The following is an 18920-nucleotide window of genomic DNA, read 5'->3' on the forward strand; positions in this document are numbered from 1 at the left end:
CAAGGTTTCTCAGAGAGTGAGGACGTGGTGGCCACGCATACGACAATTGCAGGTCGTTTTCTCCGTGTCTGTCACCCCTTAAGGACTGGCAGGCAGATTTGCACTTTCTCAGAGTAAACTAATCTTTTCTTTCTTAGCTGGTATTTTCAGAGCCATCCCAGCCCCACCTCAGGAGACCAGGCCCACCAGGCGCTGGCGACTGTCTCTCAAGCTTGTACCCGGCCTGGGCCGTATCCCACCCGGGGCGGTCCCGCGAGGGTCCGCTAGTGACCCCGTGCAGGGTGAGGGACGCCGGCCCCCGAAGCTCCCCAAAGTCCAGGGAGCGCCAGGGCAGCCTGGACCCCACGCCTGGATCCCCGGTTCTCCTGCCTCTCCACTCGCCTCCCACTTCCTGCCGGACTTGCCCAACGAGGGGCCAGACCCCAGGCCTCGGATGGCCGTGGGCGGCTCACCTCAGCTCCCAACCACACCGACCTCCTCGTCTCTAAAACGGGGCGCCCCCGCCCGCACCAAAGGTTACGGAAAGCGACTCCCGCAGGCCCCGCCCCGCAGCGCGCAGGCCCCGCCCCCGCAGGCCCGCCGTGCCCCGCCCCGAGGCCCCGCCGTGCCCCGCCCCCCGAGGCCCCGCCCCGCAACGCGCAGGCGCGGCAGTGTCCACTGGCCGCCGCCGCAGTCCCGGGCGCCAGAGCTGCTGCAGCATCCTCGGTGCTCGCGTCTCCTCGGCGCTGTGCTTCGTCTCCTCTTCCTCCTCGGCCGGCGAGATGGCGAAGCCGCTGACGGACAGCGAGAAGCGGAAGCAGATCAGTGTGCGCGGCCTCGCGGGGCTGGGCGATGTGGCCGAGGTGCGCAAGAGCTTCAACCGGCACCTGCACTTCACGCTGGTCAAGGACCGCAACGTGGCCACGCCCCGCGACTACTTCTTCGCGCTGGCGCACACGGTGCGCGACCACCTGGTGGGCCGCTGGATCCGCACGCAGCAGCACTACTACGAGCGCGACCCGAAGGTGAGGCGCTCCGGGCCCGGCGGCGGAGCGGTGCCCCCTCCCAGAAAGACGCGTCCAGCCAGCGCACGCGGGGCGTCGTCTGACTCGTGGGCGCCCGCCTCGTGCCCCCGCTGCCCGTGGGCACCCACGCCTCGCGTCTCACCGAGGACCCCCACCTCATTTTCCTGGGTCAGCCCGCTGTGCCCGGGCCCGCCCGGTGATGTCGGGGCCTGGGGCCGGTGCGCAGGGCCCGGCCCGCGGGACCCTCCCGCGGGGAGCCCGCGCCCGGCCGGCATCCGCCTTCCGCACAGATCCCGAGCCCGGGAGTCCTGGGGAAATTTCCCGGCTTCTCAAGCCGTGTGCTTCCGGGATAGCTGCAGAGTCGGCACCTCCCCCACCCCCACTCCCACCCCCCACCTTTTGTTTTTCTGCAGCAGCCTGTGGGAGAAAAGGGGACTGGAACCGGGCCTGGGCAGTTTTATGGTTAGAAGAGAGCGAGCTCAATCTGCAGGGAATTGTGGGGCCCTTTTCTCTTTGGCCGGGCTGATTAGAAGAAGATCTCTGAAGAAGCCTGCTTAGAACAGGAGGGGTCTCGGGGTTGGAGCCCTCAAAGAAAGTTCTGTCTTGAGGTTCCCACGCCTTTCTTGGAGAACTTTACTTGGGTTGAAGTACACGGAGATTATTTTAATAGTTACTTCTTTTTCTATTTTGCAACAATTTGTAGTTGAAAAGAACAAAATGTACTAAAGTCACTTATAAACCCTATTATTCATAACGGTGTTAAAAGAGGTGTATCTCTTAGATTTTTTTCTATTCCTAAATATATATACACATTTTTAATAAGAGTATATTGCACGTACAGTTTTGTTGCTTTTATGTTTCATTCATAGACATTTGTAACTTTTTCACTCATAAACAGCTTTCTAAGTTAATCAATACACTTGGTAATTTTCAGTTTGATAGATATGTTGTAGTTTTGGATAGCCACTCGTTGCCAGTTTTTGTTTGTTTGCTCTTGACAGGATTTCCTCTTTCTGCTACACTAAGGTAGAGTGAAAACTGGTGAAGAAAGGACACCCTTGTAGCCTGTGAAGCCAGTTTGCTAAGATCTGATTTGCAGTATACACCTGGGTACCTGGCAGTTGCTTTTAGAGTGTTTTGTGGGGCATTAAGATATGTTTAATAATTGCTAAGGGTGAGATTGATTACTTTTCCAAACTTATTCTGAGACATTCTTTTTTCTAAAATAGAGATGGTAAAAAAGGACAGATTTGTTAGAATACTAACTGGGTCTCTTCGTATTTCGTATGCAAGACAGCGTAGAAAGAGGTGGCACCAAATGGCCAAAACAAGTTATTACAGCAAGGGCTTGGGATGATTTTGCTAGGGAAACCGGCCAGGAGGCAGTGGAACCCCCAGAATTCCCTGCTAGTGGAAGAGCTCTGATGCGCAGCGTCATTTTTATTGTCCCAGCAGCGGATGACAAGAGTACAGCTCTGCCTGCACATTCAAGGGCATTTCCTTGGAGCTGGACCACGACACAGCTCAACACCTCAGGGCTCCGTTAGAGTGTTTATGTATAATTAGATCCTGGAAAGGCCAGCAAGGGGCTCAGAGATTACGGAAATGACCTTCATGAATAGAATGCGTCCCTCTGACAGAACAGGCTTCCTGATCCTCAGTGAGAGGCCTGTTTTGATTGTCTACTGTGGTGGCGATGGATGGAAACCTTTCTCTTTTAAAGAAACCACAAACCCATAAATGAAAGGCTGTTTGCCTATTCTGGATAGGAAGGCTATTTAAAAATGGAACATTGGAATTTAAGTACTTCTTTGGCTAATTCATCATGAAAATAAGCTCGACATCTCCTTTCTCTGCAAAAGTTACGTGTTTGAGGTGATGAACCAGAAACAAGCCCCAACAAAACCTCTGAGGAGAGATGGGCCCCTAACAAACCCTGCAGCACCATATCCCAGCCCTAGAAGTGTGCTCAGGTACTTGTACCAGCACACTTCCGACTGGTAGTAGGACACCTTATATTTAATACAATAGAATGTTTATATTTATTGCTTTTTTTGTTTTTTTTTAAAAATATGCAATTCCTTATGATTACTGGGGGGAGAATTGGAAAACACAGACAAACCAGAAGGAAAAAAATATGTGTAATCTCACCACCTAGTAGTAACGTTGTAAATGCTATAAATATTTTTTGTATTCTACATCTTTTTTTCTGTACTGATAGGAAACACTTGTTTCTATGTCATAATATAGTGTCAGGCTGAAACGATGGTTTCATTAAGTCTTTTAGCGCTTTATTTTTGTTAATAGCAGAAACAATAGAAACTTGGAGTGCTCAGAGGAACATTTTTCAAGTAACCTGCCAGGCAAGTCAGCAAGTCAAAAAATCTGGCTAAAGGGCCGACCCCGTGGCGCACTCGGGAGAGTGCGGCGCTGGGAGCGCTGCAGCGCTCCCGCCGCGGGTTCGGATCCTATACAGGGATGGCCTGTGCGCTCGGTGCGGCCAGTCACAAAAAAAAAAAAAAAAAAAAATCTGGCGAAAATTGAGAGGTTTATGTTTGGCAAGAGGCAGTGCTCTGTTTTAAACACATTTCAAGTGATGGCATGGTGGGGAGTGTGGTCCAGCCTGCAACTGCAGAGCCTGGGACTCCACCCTGGACTCGACGATGGGAAAGAGCTGGATGGCATGTAAGTCCAAAGTAGTCCTTGTAGTCCTGGCTTTACCATTCAGTGTGTGACTGTGGGCTTGGGTGGATTTCTTAACCTTTCTTGGCCTCAGTTTTCTCTCTCTCTTTTTTTTTTTTTTTATTTGGTGACTCGTTGGTTTGGGGATACATACCCTTGACCTTGGTTATAGCACCACTCTCTAACCAGCTGAGCTAACCAGCCAGCCAGTCTTCTCATCTTTAAAATGAAGGGAGTCAAACTGGGTAATCTACTTCTGAGATCCCTTGCCATTCTGAAATGTTAGGGTTTTGTGTTTGCTTATGAAATGTTTTCATTTTATACTGACATTCCATCTCAGTCTAGAAAGAATTTGAGGATGCTTAGGCAAGACGTAACAAAAGATCTCAAAGAGAAAGTCCGGTGGGACAGTAAGGGTGGGAGAACTGGTCACGCTCAGGTACAAGGTCAGGACACAGAATGCAGCCTGTAAGTTATAGCAACCAAAGCAAATGGCATATTATGCCCAGTCTGGGGAGACATGGGATCCCTGCTGTAAGTTTGGAATGGTAAGGTGTGCAGTTTATTCTGTGGGTCTTTGTAAGACAGATGTACGATGTGATGGGCCTGCTGCACCCTGCAGGGGATGGAATAGTCAGTTGACTGTGGCTTGTTCCCATAAGCTCATGACGTGACCACAATGATAAGATTAAGAAAAAGCAGCTCTGTAACACTAAATTCAAGGGTTCAGATCCCCGTACCGACCAGCCAGCAAAAAAAGAAGAAAAGGCAGTTCTCCCACGGGGCCCAGACTGCTGTCTTAAATATTTCTAATACAGTAATTACAATGAATATGATTGATCTTATGGTGTGCTGGACCCGGCAATTAAAGGAAGATGACCTAGAGCAGTGTTTTTGCAGCCCTGGCTACCTTGTGGTCCCCACTTCTGGGATTTTAATTAATCAGTGGTGGGACCAGCCACTGCAGTCTTTTTGATACTCCCAGTTGTTCTGATGTGTTTCCACTTGCCTATGTGAAGTTGACCTTGTATCCCGCAGGCAGGCTTCCCTGACAGCAGCTAGCTCAGAGTTATTTTCTCTGGCTGGAAGTTAATGGTGGGCACCTGTTTTGTGTTGCTGATGGCCCTGACAGCTAGCCAAGTGGAAGGTAGTGTTAGGCTATCATTTTGTTATATTAAGAAGCCTACCAGTGTGAGTGTGCCGTGATTTTCCATAGAAGATGTTGTGGCCGTGGCTCTTAAGGCTTATGAAGGCTAATTTTGTGTGTCAGCTTGGCTGGTCCATGGTGCCCAGAAATTAACATTATTCTGGATGTTTCTGGGAAGGTGTGTTTTTGGATGAGATTAACATTTAAATCAGTGGATTTTGAATAAAGCAGATTTTTCTCCATAATGTAGGCGGGCCTCTCTGTGTGTGGGGTTTTTCTCTCACCAGCCAATTCTCTGATTCTCAGTGGATGCTGACCAGGTGTCCTACAATTCAATTTGATTCTGACACTGTCTACGTGGAATTGGTGACAGATCCCACAAGTTCAGGGCTCAGTCCACAAGACTGCTCCACTTAAATCTGACTTCCAACCAACCCCTTCTCGGGGTCGATGATTTGCTAGAATGGCCCACAAGCCTCAGGGAAACATGTTACATACTTTTACCAATTTATTCTGAAGGGTACAACTCAGGAACAGCCAGATGGAGGAGGTGCACAGGGCAAGATATGAGGGTGGGGTGCTCGTGCAGCCCTGCGCTCTGCCGGCCCCTCCCTCCCCAGCTCCACGGCTCACTAACCAGAAACTCTGCAGACCCCTTCAGCTGGGGAGTTTATGGAGGCTTCGTCATGCAGGCACAATGCAGGAAATTATTGGTCGTTGGTGATTAACTCAACTTCCGGCCCCTTTCCCCTCCCTGGAGGTTGGGGGGTGATGAGAGGGGTGGGCCTGAAGTTTGTTCCATTGGCCACCAGCCTCCCATCCTTAGGGACTTCCAAAAGTTACCTCATGAACATAAAGGCCTGTGTGGTTGGAAGGGGGGTATTAGGAAGAACAGGAGACCGTCCTTTCATCTTTATTGCTGTTATCACTCAGGAAATTACAAGGGTTTTTGGAGCTCTGACCAGGAAGACCACATGCTGTGCGGTGCCTGTGTCTAATGAGATCTCAGCACCGCAGGAGCCTTTAGAACAAGAGCTGCTGCAACCCTTGGACGGTCTACAGCATTTGGACTTGCACCTCCACGGTCATTTAGCCCGTACCTTAAAATAACCCCTCTCTGTGTACATGCACATGCTCTGGAGACCCCAACTACTGCAGAAGGACCGTGGGTGGCTGCAAGGAACTTGGTATCTTTATGAAATATTGTAACAGACCTCACTTCTGCATCTCAGCCATTTTTAAATGATTTTTTATAACTTTATTTTACGTGATTTCAGACTTAAAAAGTTGCAAGAATAATACAAAGAATTTCCATACATCCTTCACTCAGAATCCCCAGATGTTAAACTTTTTTGCTCATTTGTTTGTTTGTTGTTGTTTGTTTGTTTCTGGCCAGCCAGTACAGGGATCTGAACCCTTGATTTTGGTGTTACGACACCTTGCTGTAACCAGCTAAGCTAACTGGCCGACTCATATTGAACTTTTAACATGTGTTAGTTCATTTTGACTCTCCGTATAAGTACATTTTTTCTCTGAACCATTTGAGGGAAAGCTGCAGCCTCGGTGCCCTTTACCCTAAAAGCTTTAGTGAGCACTTCCAGAAATCAGAGAAGTTCTCTTACACAACCACAGCGCAATGATTAAACTCTGGATGTTCTTGTTGACATGGTGCTGTCATCTACATATCTTATTCAACATCACCAGCTGTCCCACTAATAACAAATACAAATAAGATGCAGTAATACGATTATAAAAAATACAAATAAGAAAATTGAGAGACTTTTAAGTGTTTTAATTTATTTATTTATTATTTATTTATTTTTTTTTTTAAATTTTATTTTGTCAATATACAATGTGGGTGATTATTGTGGCCCATTACCGAAACCTCCCTCCCACCTCCCTCTCCTCCCTCCCCCACAACAATGTCCTTTCTGTTTGCTTCTCCTAGCAACTTCAAGGAACTGTAGTTGTTACGTCTTCTCCCCCCCCCCCCCCGTTTTGTGTGTGTGTGTGTGTGTGTGTGTGAATTTATTTATTTTTAGCTCCCACCAATAAGTGAGAACATGTGGTATTTCTTTTTCTGTGCCTGACTTGTTTCACTTAATATAATTCTCTCAAGGTCCATCCATGTTGTTGCAAATGGCAGTATTTCATTCATTTTTATAGCTGAGTAGTATTCCATTGTGTAGATGTACCACATTTTCCGTATCCACTCATCTGATGATGGACATTTGGGCTGGTTCCAACTCTTGGCTATTGTAAAGAGTGCTGCGATGAACATTGGGGAACAGGTATACCTTCGACTTGATGATTTCCATTCCTCTGGGTATATTCCCAACAGTGGGATAGCTGGGTCGTATGGTAGATCTATCTGCAATTGTTTGAGGAACCTCCATACCATTTTCCATAGAGACTGCACCATTTTGCAGTCCCACCAACAATGTATGAGAGTTCCTTTTTCTCTGCATCCTCGCCAGCATTTATCGTTCAGAGTCTTTTAGATTTTAGCCATCCTAACTGGGGTGAGATGGTATCTCAGTGTGGTTTTGATTTGCATTTCCCAGATGCTGAGTGATGTTGAGCATTTTTTCATATGTCTGTTGGCCATTTGGATATCTTCCTTAGAGAAATGCCTACTTAGCTCTTTTGCCCATTTTTTAATTGGGTTGCTTCTTTTTTTCTTGTAAAGTTGTTTGAGTTCCTTGTATATTCAGGATATTAATCCTTTGTCAGATGTATATTTTGCAAATATTTTCTCCCAGTCTGTTGGTTTTCTTTTAACTCTGTTAATTGTTTCTCTTGCTGTGCAGAAGCTCTTTAGTTTGATATAATCCCATTTGTTTATTTTTCCTTTGGTTGCTCATGCTTTTGGAGTCATATTCATGAAGTCTGCATCCAGTCCTACTTCCTGAAGTGTTTCTCCTATGATTTCTTTAAGAAGTTTTATTGTTTCAGGGTGTATATTTAATTCTTTAATCCATTTTGAATTGAGTTTAGTGTATGGTGAAAGGTATGGGTCTAGTTTCATTCTCCTGCATATTGATATCCAATGATCCCAGCACAATTGCTAGAGGCAGTCTCTTCCCCAGTGTATAGGCTTGGTACCTTTGTCAAAGATCAGATGGCTGTAGGTGTGTGGGTTGATTCCTGGATTCTCTGTTCTATTCCATTGATCAGTGTGTCTGTTTTTATGCCAGTACCATACTGTTTGGGTTATTATAGCTTTGTAGTATAGTTTAAAGTCAGGTAGTGTTATGCCTCCAGCTTTATTTTTTTTTGCTCAGTGTTGCTTTGGCTATGCGTGGTCTTTTGTTATTCCATATAAATGTCTGGATAGTTCTTTCCATTTCTGAGAAAAATGTCATTGGAATTTTGATGGGGATTGCATTAAATTTCTATATCACTTTGGGTAGTATGGACATTTTCACTATGTTGATTCTTCCAATCCAAGAGCATGGGATATCTTTCCATCTTCTTGTATCCTCTCTGATTTCTCTCAGCAGTGGTTTGTAGTTCTCATTATAGAGATTTTTCACATCCTTGGTTAACTCAATTCCTACGTATTTTATTTTTTTGGTGGCTATTGTAAATGGGCAGGCTTTCTTGATTTCTCGTTCTGCATGTTCACTATTGGAGAATAGAAATGCTACTGATTTTTGTGTGTTGATTTTGTATCCTGCTACTGTGCTGAAATCATTTATCAGCTCCAAGAGTTTTTTTGTAGAGGTTTTAGGCTGTTCGATATATAGGATCATGTCATCTGCAAACAGGGACAGTTTGACTTCATCTTTTCCAATCCGGATGCCCTTTATTTCCTTCTCTTCTCTGATTGCTCTGGCTAGTACTTCCAACACTATGTTGAATAGGAGTGGTGAGAGTGGGCATCCTTGTCTAGTTCCTGTTCTTAAAGGAAAAGCTTTCAGCTTTTCCCCATTCAGGATGATATTGGCAGTGGGTTTCGCATATGTGGCTTTAATTATGTTGAGATACTTTCCATCTATACCTAACTTATAGAGGGTCTTTGTCATGAATGAATGTCCAATTTTATCAAATGCTCTTTGAGCAGATATAGAGATGGTTTTTAGTTTAAAGTCTATTTTATCAGATATAAGAATAGCTGCTCCAGCTCGTTTTTCTTTTCTGTTTGCATGGTAAGTCTTTTTCCATCCTTTTACTCTTAGTATATGTGAGTCTTTATGGGTGAGGTGGGTCTCTCGAAGGCAGCATATAGTTGGGTCCTCCTTTTTAATCCAGGCAGCCAGTCTGTGTCTTTTGATTGGGGAATTTAAGCCTTTTACATTAAGAGTTGTTATTGAAAAGTGTTGATTTATTCCTAACATTTTATTGATTATTGTTTGGTTGTCTTAGGTGTCTTTTGTTTCTTGCTTTTTGATTTACTGTTTTTTTCTGTGTTTGTTGGTTCCTTAGATTGTAGATAGCCTTTTGTTTGTTTTCTCTTCATGAATGCCATTTTTATTATACTAGTGGGTTTTGATTTTTCTTGGGTTTTTATGGAAGTGGTAGTTATTTTTCAGGAACCAAACCCAGTACTCCCTTGAGAATTTCTTGTAAAGGTGGTCATGTGGTGGTGAACTCCCGCAGTTTTTGTTTGTCTGAGAAATATACTGTTTGCCCTTCATTTCGGAAGGATAGCCTTGCAAGGTAGAGTATTCTTGGCTGGCAATCTCTTGTCTTTTAGTATTTTGAATATACCATCCCATTCCTTTCTGGCTTTTAGGGTTTGTGATGAAAAGTCTGATGTTAGCCTGATTGGGGCTCCCTTATAGGTGATTTGATGCTTCTCTCTTGCAGCTTTTAAGATTCTCTCTTTGTCTTTGAGTTTTGCCAATTTGACTATAACATGTCTTAGAGAAGACCTTTTTGGGTTGAATACATTTGGAGATCATTGAGCTTCCTTGATCTGAAGATCTGTGATTTTTCTTATACCTGGGAAGTTTTCTGCCACTATTTTGTTGAATATGTTTTCAATGCAATCTCCTTTTTCCCCTCCTTCTGGATTACCCATGACTCGGATGTTTGAGCGCTTAAGGTTGTCTGATATCTCTCTCAGATTTTCTTCAATGTCTTTGATTCTTTTTTTTTTCTTTCTTTTTTTTTTTTGTCTGCTTGTGTTTTTTCAAACAGCCCATCTTCAAGTTCAGAGGTTCTCTCTTCAACTTCCACAAGCCTGCTGGTTAATCTCTCCATTGTATTTTTTATTTTGCTGAATAACTTCTTCAGTTCAGCAAGTTCTGCTACATTTTTTTTCAGGACATTGATTTCCTTGTACATTTCCTCTTTCAGGTCCTGTATACTTTTCCTCGTTTCATCAAGATGTCTAGCTGAGTTTTCTTGTATTTCATTCAGTTTCCTTAGAATTACCACTTGAAATTCCTTGTCAGTCATTTCAAGGGCTTCTTGTTGTATAGGATCTAGAGCTTGAGAGTTACTATCCTTTGGTGTTGTACTTTCTTGATTTTTCGTATTTGTGGTATCTTTTTTTTTATGTTTATTCATTGTGGCAGCAGGTTTCACAGTCCACAGGTTTGACACTATTGACTGACTAAAATGTTGCTGTGGTTGCCAATTTGGTATGGCTACCTCAGTGACTGCTCAGTTGGCCACTAGTGCCTTGTGTATGTGGTTGCCTCGGGTCTTGGGCTTCTCTGGGGAGCCACCTCTGTGGTCAGCTTGGACTCTGACAGGCTGCTCGATCACGGGGCTGTACTGCAGGGTGTGTGGTCTCTACTGAGCTTCCACCTCCCGTGCTGGACTTCTCCCTGTTCCTTGCGCTCTGGCCCGGGCTGCTGGGATGTGCTGAGGCACCGCAGAGCGTGTGGCCTCAGCAGAGCTTCCCCTTCCCCTGCAGGATGTCTCCCTGCTCTGTGCGCACTATACCGGGCTTGGGATGGAGCCGAGTGGTGGCAGTGAAGCCTACCTGCTGCTGGATCGCGCCGCGCGGCTGCGGCCCCCCCACAGGGTGTGTGGACTCTACGGAGCTTCTGCCTCCCTTGCTGGACGTCTCTGTGCTCCATACGCCTTGGGCCGGGCTTCTGGATTGCCCGGCAGCAGTGTGGTCCCCGTGGAGTTCCTGCCTCCCCTGCCGGACGTCTCCTTTCTCCGAGTGCACTAGGCCAGGCTGGGAATGGAGCCGGGTGCCTGCGGTGAAGCCTACCTGCTGGATCTCGCAGTGGCGGCCCCACAGGGTGTGTGGTTTCTGCGGAGCCTCCGCCTCCCTTGCCGGACGTCTCCCCATTCTGTGCGCACTGGGCTGGGCTGGGAATGGAGCCGGGTGGTGGTGAAGCCTATCTGCTGGATCGTGCGACAGTGGCCCCGCAGGGCATGTGGTCTCCGCGGAGCTTCTGCCTCCCCCGCTGGACGTCTTCCCGTTCCATATGCACTTGATGTTGTTTTTGTAGTTTAAATCAGTTGATTTGTGGGAGAGAGTGACACTAGGGACAGTCTATTCCTCCATCTTGACCGGAATTAACTGTTTTTAGATTACACCTATTTTTTTTTTCCATTAAACAGTGCAAGGCTATAAGCCATATAGAAACACATGACATTGTAAGATAAGAAGCAAATAAACAGGAGGTAAGAGCTGGCTTTTCCTTTACCTTACACAGAATGGGCTCTTCGGATGCATAAAGGGAAGAGAGATGAAGAAAGACGTTTAGAAGGGTAATGACAACAGAAAAGTTTGGTTAACAGTGTCTTCAACGGAATCTGGTGGAATAGGAATGATAGGTAATTTCGGTTGTAGCTGAGTGTCTTTTCTGAGCCTTCAAGCAGTTTAAAATGGGAGGCGATAGTAGCCCTGTTTGAAATGCTGGCTGGCACCTCGCTGGCTGGCACCTCGCTGGTCATACAGTCGCACGTGGTGCGGGTCACTTAGTGTAAGTCGGTTAGGCTCTGTCTTGTCTGTGAGTGATGAGGGGGAGACTTCCATTGCTGGAAGCACTTCTCCTGCTGGGCCTGGCTCAGCTCCGCCTGGGGAGGGAGGGCAAGGTCCAGCCAAGGGGCGTGTGTCTGGAAGGGCTGGGAGCTCTCCATAGACCACTGTGCTTGCTGGCCTCTGGGTTGGGTCATTGGTCCATGTCGCTGAGTCATGTTAGGGCCAGCTCTGTCTTGTCTACTTTGCCCGGAGGGAAGTGGCACTCTGCCCTGGGAGCCACCCTGTGCCCTCTGTTAACCTAGAAAAAGACATTAGAGGACAATATCTCCACATATGTTGCATTTATTTGCGAATAGAAACAGGGTTATGATCCAGACGTACACCATGGCAAGCCACGAGCACATGGGGTGCAAGAAGAAGGAAGGCAGAGGTTCACATGAGCTGCTTGGGAACAGTTTGTTGGTCACTGGTTGACATGCTGTTACTGGGCAGTTACTTCTCAGCGCATCCTATGTAAATGTTCTAAAGAATGTCTAGTGATACACACTGTCACATCAACATGTGCATATGTGTGAAGCAAGAGATGCATGAGAGATGTGGGAGGATTCTGGATAGTTTTAGGAAATCCTTGGAAATAGTTCTTAGAAAAGCAACATGAGCCCCTCCTCTGTGCTTTTCCAAGCCGTATTTTGACTGGGTCTGACAGAAAGTGATCTCATCAGCTTTCACATCACTTATCCTGTGAGAGGGCCACTGGTGCTGAAGTGTGGCAGCACGGACACGTGTTTCTGGGGACAGGAGGACCCGTCTCAGACAAGGTCTGCCTGCAGAATCTGGTCCTTCGTCTTGCTGACAGCAGGTGCCAAGTCTTTGTTTTGTTGCCCTGAGTGTTGGAAAAGTTCTTTCTTTCCTTTTCCACCAGGGCATTCTTGCACTTCTGTTAAACAAAGCCTCTAATTAAAAATCCTTTCAGGGGAGACAAAAAAAAATTGGACATCTCTATGGCCTGATTCTTTTCATTTCAGTTATATGGAGAGCAAAACAAGGATCCTCCTGTTGGTAATAAACTCCATTTCTATGGAGTCCATTAACTCCTAATACGTTTTTAGAAGATTAATACGTTGTGATATTTGTGTTGATCATGTTTTCATCTGTCTGCTCCAAAGAGCTTTGTTTATGCTTTTCTGTGATTTGCTTGGTGATGTAGGCTTTGCATGTAATAAGTAATCCCAATTAAGAAAAAAAATAAAGGCTGTTTTTAGGCCACTTAACACTTGTAGTCATATTGCAAGAGGGGACCACACAAGAAAGATCAGCAGCCCAGTTTATCCCCAGGCGCAGGACCCTCTGAGAGCTGAGCTGCTGCACAGAGGGTTAGGGGATCGTGTTGTCCTCTTCAGGCTGAAGCAGGTGAAAGTCTAGTTCTCAGACTAGCTCTCCCTGAGCAGGGAAGCCTTGACCACAGTTGCACGGGAGTGGCGAGAGGGGTCGAGAGAGTGGAGAAGGGCTGGGCAGTGCCTGGGATGGCTATGGACCTTCAGTAGCAAGATTGGAGGCCACCAAGTAGTTGTCCCCCTAAGCTGCTTCTTGGACAAAGCTTCATATTTTTTTTTTCCAGAACCACCACCCTGCTAATTTCTTAGGCTCTGCAACTGTCCTTGAAAATCTGGCATGGTGAGGGTAGCTAACCTTGCATGAGTCCGAGACTAGCCCTGTGTAAACCTTGTGGTGGATGTGGTATTCTCTGAGGGCGAGCAACTTGCACAGGTCACCCACTGGCCAGGGCAGGGGAACAGGATTGGACCCCAGCCTTTACCATTCAGGTCTGTACCTTTCCTTGGCTGGCTCCTCCAGCAAGCATCAGTGTGATGGTTTTCACTCTGGAACATTTTGAGGAAAACGGGAAAAACAAAAATCAACACATCTGAGCAAACTATGAAAACTTTTCAATTAAAACAAGTTGCAAAAAACCCCCACAAAACAACAACAAAACAAGTCTCCATCCCGAAGTCCAGAACTGGTGGCTGAGGAGGGTGTGCATGCCTGGCCCAGCACTAGCCCTGCTCAGTCCTCCTGGATGCAGGTGTTCGAGGCATGGGGGTTGAGCTGTTTCTGCTCCCCCATGTGCAGGAGGCTTCCCAGTAATATTTGCAGAACCCTGACATCTGCATTCAGTGTGGGAGAAAAATTAAAGAGATTGAAAGGTTTCGAATCTAGGCCCAGCATTTTATGCCTCAGTATCCACCCCTTGCAAGCAAAGATAATCAAAGGTAATCAAGCTCTTGGGAGATTATCTGTGTAGACTTTTTTTTTTCTCACAGTGCTAAGTAAAAGTCAGAGACTTTTGCAGTAAGGTCAGACTACAACAACTTTAAAAATACACATTTTTCATTGAGGGCAAAGTAAAATATCTTGCTTATATTGCTGACCAAGTTTTTATAAAACCTCTTGGGGAGAACTCCAAAAGTACGTATGTGGGGATAAACATGTATATGACCTCATGTATATGTAGGAGAAAGGAAATGATTGTGCTTAAACCTTTAACTCCCACTGTTTGCTCAGGCAGCTGGGGTGTGGCGGGGCTCAGTGTGGGTTTAGTCCGTGGATAAACTCTGCCTGGATGGTGCCACGGCCTCCTCTTCGGGAAGTCAGGCGGAGCCTGTGCGGTCCCCCTGGAGCAGCAGTGGTGCAGGTGCGGTGTGATCATGTGCACACGGTGAAGCAGGCAGGAAGCTGTGGGTGTGGGCATGGCAGCATCTGGGGGCACTCGTCAGGTACGCTGCTATCTAGATGTATCTGTGACTAAAAGCATGTTGGAATTTGGATAGTAATGTAGAAGCCATGCATTCAAGTGATCAAAAAAGACATAACAGGCCATCAAAGACCAAACTCTGATTTTTTCTTTTCGTGTGTCCTCTCAGTAGGTTTAGATTTTTATGGAGTTTCTTAAATTATATATTGACAAACTTTTTAGCGTCTTATTCAGTTTATTTTTCCAGGACACTATGATGATGCAGGTTTAGGTGTCCGGGTGTCCGGGTTGTCCGTTGTCTTCCCACATCAACGTTTTTCTCTCCAGGCCTTTTCGTGGCTGTCCCCCGCCCACCCTCCCTTGCTGCCTTTCCTTCAGGCAGGGTTTGGCTTTCAGCTTTGTCCTTGTTCTGCATTCAACGGTGCTTCCTTTCCGGGGTGGATTTATTTACTTATTTCACTTCTTTCCCATGCTTGGTTTATCCTTTTGTAACCTTGGTGTTTCTTGACTTCTTGGATAAGTCTGTGTTCACCAGTTTCCTTCGCCCGGGTAAGTGCGGTGTGTTCTTCGCTCTTTGTATTTCCCGTTTGTCTTCCTGTTTTTATTTTCAGGACGTAGATCCTGAATTCCATCCTCTTCAATTACCCCTTATCAGAGTGGAGGGAATTCTTCCAGAACCAACTGTTTGCAGCTGGCTCCAGGTTTGTGAGTGAGCGTGTACTTGTGGGAGGAGTGTGCGTGTGTGTGTGAAGTGCTTAGGCCTTTCCTTCGTTTCAGAAGTCAGGGACCAGCAGAGGACAGGAACACCTTGTCTCCACCTGCCGCTTCATTGTGAGTGGCACGTGGGCCTATGTTCTAGTTCTGCCTCCCCAGGTTTCCACCTGTTTACTTTTTACTTTTTTTTTTTTAAAGAGATCTGTAACTGGCTGTGATCAGTTAGTTGTAAACATCAGTGCGCTAGGACCCGCCCACCTCTGTTTTCTTGTAGTCAGTGAGATTTAAGGGAGAAGTGGGCCAAGGCCTTTTCATTCCATCATCTTTACAACTGGAAGTGTGTTATATACAAAATTTATTTTATTGTAACTGGTGACTTTTTTTTACATTACTATAGAGATGAAATTCAGATACTATACAATTCACCCATTTCAAGCATACAATTCAGTGCTTTCAGTATATTCACAGAGCTGTGCATCCATCACCACAATCAATTCTGGAACATTTTTATCGCCCTAAACAGAAACCCCATACCTTTTAGCTGTCACCTACCGAAAACTCCCTATCCTCCAGCCTTTGGCAACTACTAATCTGTGTTCTGTTTCTTTAGATTTACCTGTTTGGGCCATTTCATGTAAATGGGATCATATAATAGGTGATCTTTTGTGTCTGGCTTTTTCCACTTAGCATAATGTTTTCAAGGTTTGCTCATGTTGTAGTATGTATCAGTATCTTTTTTGGCTGAATAATGTTCCATCGTTTGTATATACCACATTTTATTTATCCATTAATTGATGAACATTTGGGTTGTTTTCACATTTGGCTAGTAAGTACAAGGTTTTTTGTTTTTGTTTTTGTTTTCTGACCAGTAAGGGATCTTAACCCTTGACTTGGTGTTGTCAGCACCGCGCTCTCCTAAGTGAGCCAACCAGCCATCCCCATATGGGATCCGAACTCGTGGCCTTGGTGTTATCAGCACCACACTCTCCCAAGTGAGCCACGGGCTGGCCCTAAGTACAAGTTTTTGAGTAGACATAGCTTTTCACTTCTCTTGGGTGTATAAATACTTAGGAATGGCATATCTGGACCAGAGGGTAACACTATGTTTAACCTTTTGAGGAACTGCCGGATTGGTTTCTAAAGTGGCTGCACCAGTTCACAGTCCCACCAGCTGTGTATGAAGGTTTCCGATTTCTTGACATCCTTGTTAATACTTGTTATCTGATGACCTTCATTATAGTCGTCCTGGTGGGTATGAAGTGGCATCTTGCTGTGGTTTAGCTCTGCATTTCCCTAATGATTAGTGGTGTTGAGCTTCTTCACATGTGCTTATTGACCGTTTGTGCTTTTCTTGGAGAAATGCCTATTCAGATTCTTTGCCCATTTTTTAACTGGGTCGTCTTTTCATTATTGAGTTGTATATGTATTCTAAATATCAGTTATATGATTGCAAATATTTTCTCCCATTTTGTGGGTTGTTTTTCTTGGTGATATCAAAAGTTTTTAATTTTGACAAAGTTCAACTTAACCTGTTTTTTCTTTTTCTCTTCCATTTAGGTCTTTGATCTGTTTTGAGTTAATTTTGTATATGGTGTGAGGTAGGGATCCAGCTTCATTCCTTTGCATTTGGATATTCAGTTGTCCCAGCATCTTGGCACCCTTATTGAAAATCAGTTGAAGATAGGTGTGAGGGTTTCTTTCTGGACTCTCAGCTCTGTTCTTGTATATTCTATCTATATGTCTGTTCTTGTACCACTACCACACAGCCTCAATGGCTGTAGCTTTGTAGTAAGTTTTGAGATTAGGAAGTATTAGTTCTTCAATTTTGTTCTTTTTCAAGATGTTTTTTTTTTTGTTTTGTTTTGTTTTTTGGTTTTTGACCGGTAAGGGGATCGCAACCCTCAGCATTGTGTGGTCTGCACCATGCTCTGCCAGTGAGTGCACCGGCCATCCCTATATAGGATCTGAACCCACGGCCTCGGCGCTACCAGTGCCACAGCACTCTCCCGAGCAAGCCACGGGGCTGGCCCTTCAAGATTGTTTTGACTCTTCCTAGTCCCTTGCATTTTCATCTGAATATTAGGATCAACTTGTCAGTCTCTGCAAGGAAGCCAGCTGGAATCTTGGTGGGGCTTGCATTGTATCTGTAGATCTGTTTGGGGAGTATTGTTGTCTTAACAATATTAAGTCTTCCAATCAATTAACAGGACATCTTCTCATTTGTTTAGGTCTTTAATATCTTTCGATATTATTTTATTCTTTTCAATGTATGAATCTTACTCTGTTTTCTAATTGTTTTATTCTTATTTTTGGAGTGTTCATCGCTCCATAGTATATAAAATACAGTGGATTTCTATAGTAATATAAAAAATTAGTTAATATTCATAGTTAACTATAAATAACATTATTTGTTTTGTCTTAATCTGTGTCTTGCTGTCTTGCTGAACTTGTTTATTAGTTCTGAAAGCCCTCTCAGTATGGCTTAAATTGTGCTGATTTATTGGTATCTCCTTGTCTCTCATGACCTTGGCAACTTTGATGAATTTTGTAGAATATTTTATGGAGCAGCCCTCACGTTGGGTTTGTCTGATGTTTTCTCATGATTAGACTGGGGTTGTGAGCCTGGGGGAGAATGCAGAGTGGCTCTTATCATTACAGCGTGTTGGGCTCCTCTACGTGCTCTGCTGGTTGGAGCCATGGAGTCCAGCCCACCCTCCAGGGGGCGGGGATTAAGCTTCACCTCCTGCAGTGGAAGAACAGCAGAGGAGGTGTGGACTTTGTTAAAACCACCACAGTGATTAATAGGTGTTTGAGGTAGGTACCTGGAGGCTGTGCTGGTCCTGTTGTCCTTGAGCTGTGCCCACTGGCTTTAGCATCCAGCTCCTGCCTCTGTTGGTGGTTGCTGTGGTGTTCTCTGGTGGTTTCTCCTCCTCTCGTTCCTTCTGCATCTATCACTGGGAGTCTCTGTGAGGGAGATGTGGCCCTCCTTCCCTATTTATTTTTTCTGGGCCTTACTTTTGATGGCTGGGCAGGAGGCAACATGGAGTGGTGTGTTGAGAGCAAGGACTCTGAGTGACGGCCACTGCCATCCAGCACTCAGTGGTGGTTGTCAGAAGCTCATGGTAGCCTGCATGAGGGCTCTTAGAGCCCTGCTGGGTGCCCAGGAGGGGCCGGATGCAGTGGCCATCCTGGTGACCGCACTTCACTTACACAGAGCTGGCATGTACTGTGGCCCCCAAGGCCAGCAGCAGGCAACAGGCACGAAACACTCTTCTGCCTCGTGGGAACAGATGCACCCACTTGGCCGAGCAGCTTCTGTCGAGAGCAGCTTCTGTTGACTGTGCCACCGCGTGCCAGGTAGTGGATGAGTGTGTCGGAGCTGTGCTGAGGCTTCACGTTTAATACCGGAAGATACTTCCTACCCTGCAGGGCCGTTTTATTCCTTGTCACAGACGTGAGGGGGTAGCTTGCCCAGGGCATGCAGTGGTACAAGGCCCAGCTAAGCCAGACCTGGATCAGTCCACTTCTGGGAGCCTCCCTGCACCCAGGGACAGTTAGTTTACAGTCACCTGGGCGCTCCGGAAGGCCGGGGAAGAGACCACTGTGCTTTGAAGGGGTGCTCCAGATGGGCCGCCTTGGAGGGCTTAGGTTGGCAACGACTCCCTGACCTGAGGTGTGAGTATGGGATCAGCATAAATGAAAGTCCTAAGCAGGTACTTTGTGAAT

The 18920-nt window shown here is 45.9% G+C and overlaps 1 protein-coding gene across 1 annotated transcript in view; it reads left to right on the plus strand.

Moving 5' to 3' along the window:
* Positions 1-666: 666 nt before the first annotated feature.
* PYGB (glycogen phosphorylase B) overlaps positions 667-18920 on the plus strand; it is a 51563-nt gene continuing 33309 nt past the window's right edge. The window contains exon 1 of the mRNA XM_063107894.1: positions 667-1004. Coding sequence (XP_062963964.1) covers positions 762-1004 — 243 coding nt within the window. The 5' untranslated portion in view covers positions 667-761. The remainder of the gene's footprint in view (positions 1005-18920) is intronic.

This window comes from Cynocephalus volans, chromosome 9 (assembly GCF_027409185.1).
Source record: "Cynocephalus volans isolate mCynVol1 chromosome 9, mCynVol1.pri, whole genome shotgun sequence".
Classification (NCBI taxonomy): domain Eukaryota; kingdom Metazoa; phylum Chordata; class Mammalia; order Dermoptera; family Cynocephalidae; genus Cynocephalus; species Cynocephalus volans.